General features: G+C 33.4%; 1 protein-coding gene across 1 annotated transcript; it reads right to left on the bottom strand.

Annotated features, from left to right (window-relative positions):
• Window positions 1–1,083: 1,083 nt before the first annotated feature.
• LOC133329754 (cuticle protein 19-like) lies at window positions 1,084–1,483 on the bottom strand. Its single transcript, XM_061538218.1, has 2 exons — window positions 1,336–1,483; window positions 1,084–1,274 (listed from the first exon to the last, which is right to left on the bottom strand). Exons 1-2 carry the CDS (start codon window positions 1,481–1,483, stop codon window positions 1,084–1,086), a joined length of 339 nt encoding a protein of 112 aa, XP_061394202.1.
• Between the last annotated feature and the right edge of the window lie 642 nt (window positions 1,484–2,125).

Raw genomic sequence — 2,125 nt, 5'->3', positions numbered from 1 at the left:
TAATCGACTCAGCTAGTCGAGATATGACGATCGGTATACTTAAAGGACCAATATTTCGCGGCGTTACAAACTTTTGGGGCTGCACAAAGCTATAATACCCTGACAACATAGTTGTGTAGGGTATAATGAAATTTACACTTTTGAAATTTTTAACTCTTACAAAATGTTGACTCTGAACGGACCCATATATTCCAATCTATAACTTAACGTAGGTTCAGTATACTCCATTCCAATCTAGTTGGTGTTTATCTATTTTCAAACATGTCGATCACTTTGTGTCTTCTTCCTATAAAAGAGTTAGACCTCCAACTCTTTTATTCTATAGAAGAGTCAGAGGTTTTCTTCTTCCCAAAGAAGAGCGGGAGGTGTTCTTCTTCCTACAGACGAGCTGGAGGTCTACTTCTTCTTACAGAAGAGCTAGAGGTATTCTTCTTCCTACAGAAGAACTGGAGGTCTTCTTCTTCCTACAGAAGAGCTGGAGGACTTCTTCCTGTAGAAGAGCTGGAGCTCTTCTTCCTGTAGAAGAGCTGGAAGCCTTTTTCTTCCTATATATGAGTTGGAGGTCTTCTTCTTCCCATAGAAGAGCTAGATGTCTTCTTAGGGCCCATCGTTGAATTTAATATACGTTTGAGAAAAAATTATCGGTTACTCCATTGGTGAGTAACGTATTAAAGGCCTCAAAAAATTAGGAAAAGAAGTAACAACGTCTGTTACATGTTTCGTCCAATTAATAATAATTTATTAAATTTTTCATTCCGTTTGCACTTCTAAACAACCATTGGAGACTCCATAAAATATAATTTTTTTCGATCAGAATAAACTTCTATGTCGATTTAGCCTTGTCCGTTTGTTGAAATCACTTTAGAGAAGTGGCTTTAATTTGGCGTTTTGGGTTCTCAATGTTTAGCTAACTTCCCTCCGATGTAGGTGTCTGTAGATTTTTATTTCAGTTTCTCCAAAGAGAAACGATTGGTTTTAGGTATTTTGAATGCCCATGAAGGTTATAAAAGTCTGTCTTAACAACTTTTTATTTGTTATATATTATTTAATGTTATTAATTTTAATATTAAATATTATTAAATTTTATTCTAAGTGCTTCCCAATTTGAACAAAGCTTTCAGCATGACCGTAATGTCCATGACTCTCGTGATGATGGGATTCAGGATGTTTAGCTTCGCCAATAGTTTTGACATCAGCATGGAAACCAGTGTGGTCATCAGCGTGGTAATTCACTACACGTGTGGTGCCATCAGCTTCCTTCAGGAGATAACCACCTAAAAAATTACAATAGTGTTATAAACATTTGAAAAAAATCATTATTCAAAATATTCTTACCATAAACTTTATCACCATCTCTGTGTTCCCATTGTTCTTTAATATCTTCAGTTTTCAAATCCTTAACGCCATATTTGAATTCATATTTGGGATGGGCATAATAATCATGCTCAACTTCCTTGTGTTCGTGTCCGTAATCATGAGCCATGACAACAGTACAAATGGCAAAAAATACAGACAAAATAAGGAATTTCATGATTTGTTACTTGTCGAAGTTGAGGATGGTGCGCTTTGTACAAATATTGTGAATGAACTGATGTGAATTTTGCATTCGTTCCATGGTTATTTATACAAAACCAAACTAAATATCATATAACACTGTTTATTGCTAATATTGCCTTCAATTGTTAATAAAATCTAACAAACACTCAAAATTCGCTAGTTGGTACCGTTATGTGCTTGTCAATAGTATAATTTTTTAGTTTTGTTTTTATGAAATTTTGTATATAATTTTGTTTAATAAAAATGAGCTGTAAAATTCTGTATAATTGGCGATAAAGTGAAATAGATAATGACTTAAAGAAAAAAATCTAAAACTAACGGCAAGGCAAAAAAATTTAAAATATTAAAAAAATCCGTCAGCAGCATTCTAAAAAAAATTATTCTGAGGTTGGTCCCAAATTCCCACAAACAAGTAAAAATGCGGTTAAATTCCCTGCAAACTTTTTATATCCTCCACCTAGTATATTGTCTGCTTGTAGGATGTTTATACTCTAAGAAAATTAAAATACCAAATTAAAGAAAATACCAAATTGGAAAACTAGTCTAAAAAACTTAACATAGCAAACAG

This window comes from Musca vetustissima, unplaced genomic scaffold (genome assembly GCF_032173495.1).
Source record: "Musca vetustissima isolate MV318-11 ecotype Yass unplaced genomic scaffold, APGP_CSIRO_Mvet_v1 utg2644, whole genome shotgun sequence".
Taxonomy (NCBI): domain Eukaryota; kingdom Metazoa; phylum Arthropoda; class Insecta; order Diptera; family Muscidae; genus Musca; species Musca vetustissima.
The sequence above is the reverse complement of the archived record's forward strand: the minus strand, read 5'-3'. Positions and strand labels throughout refer to the sequence as shown.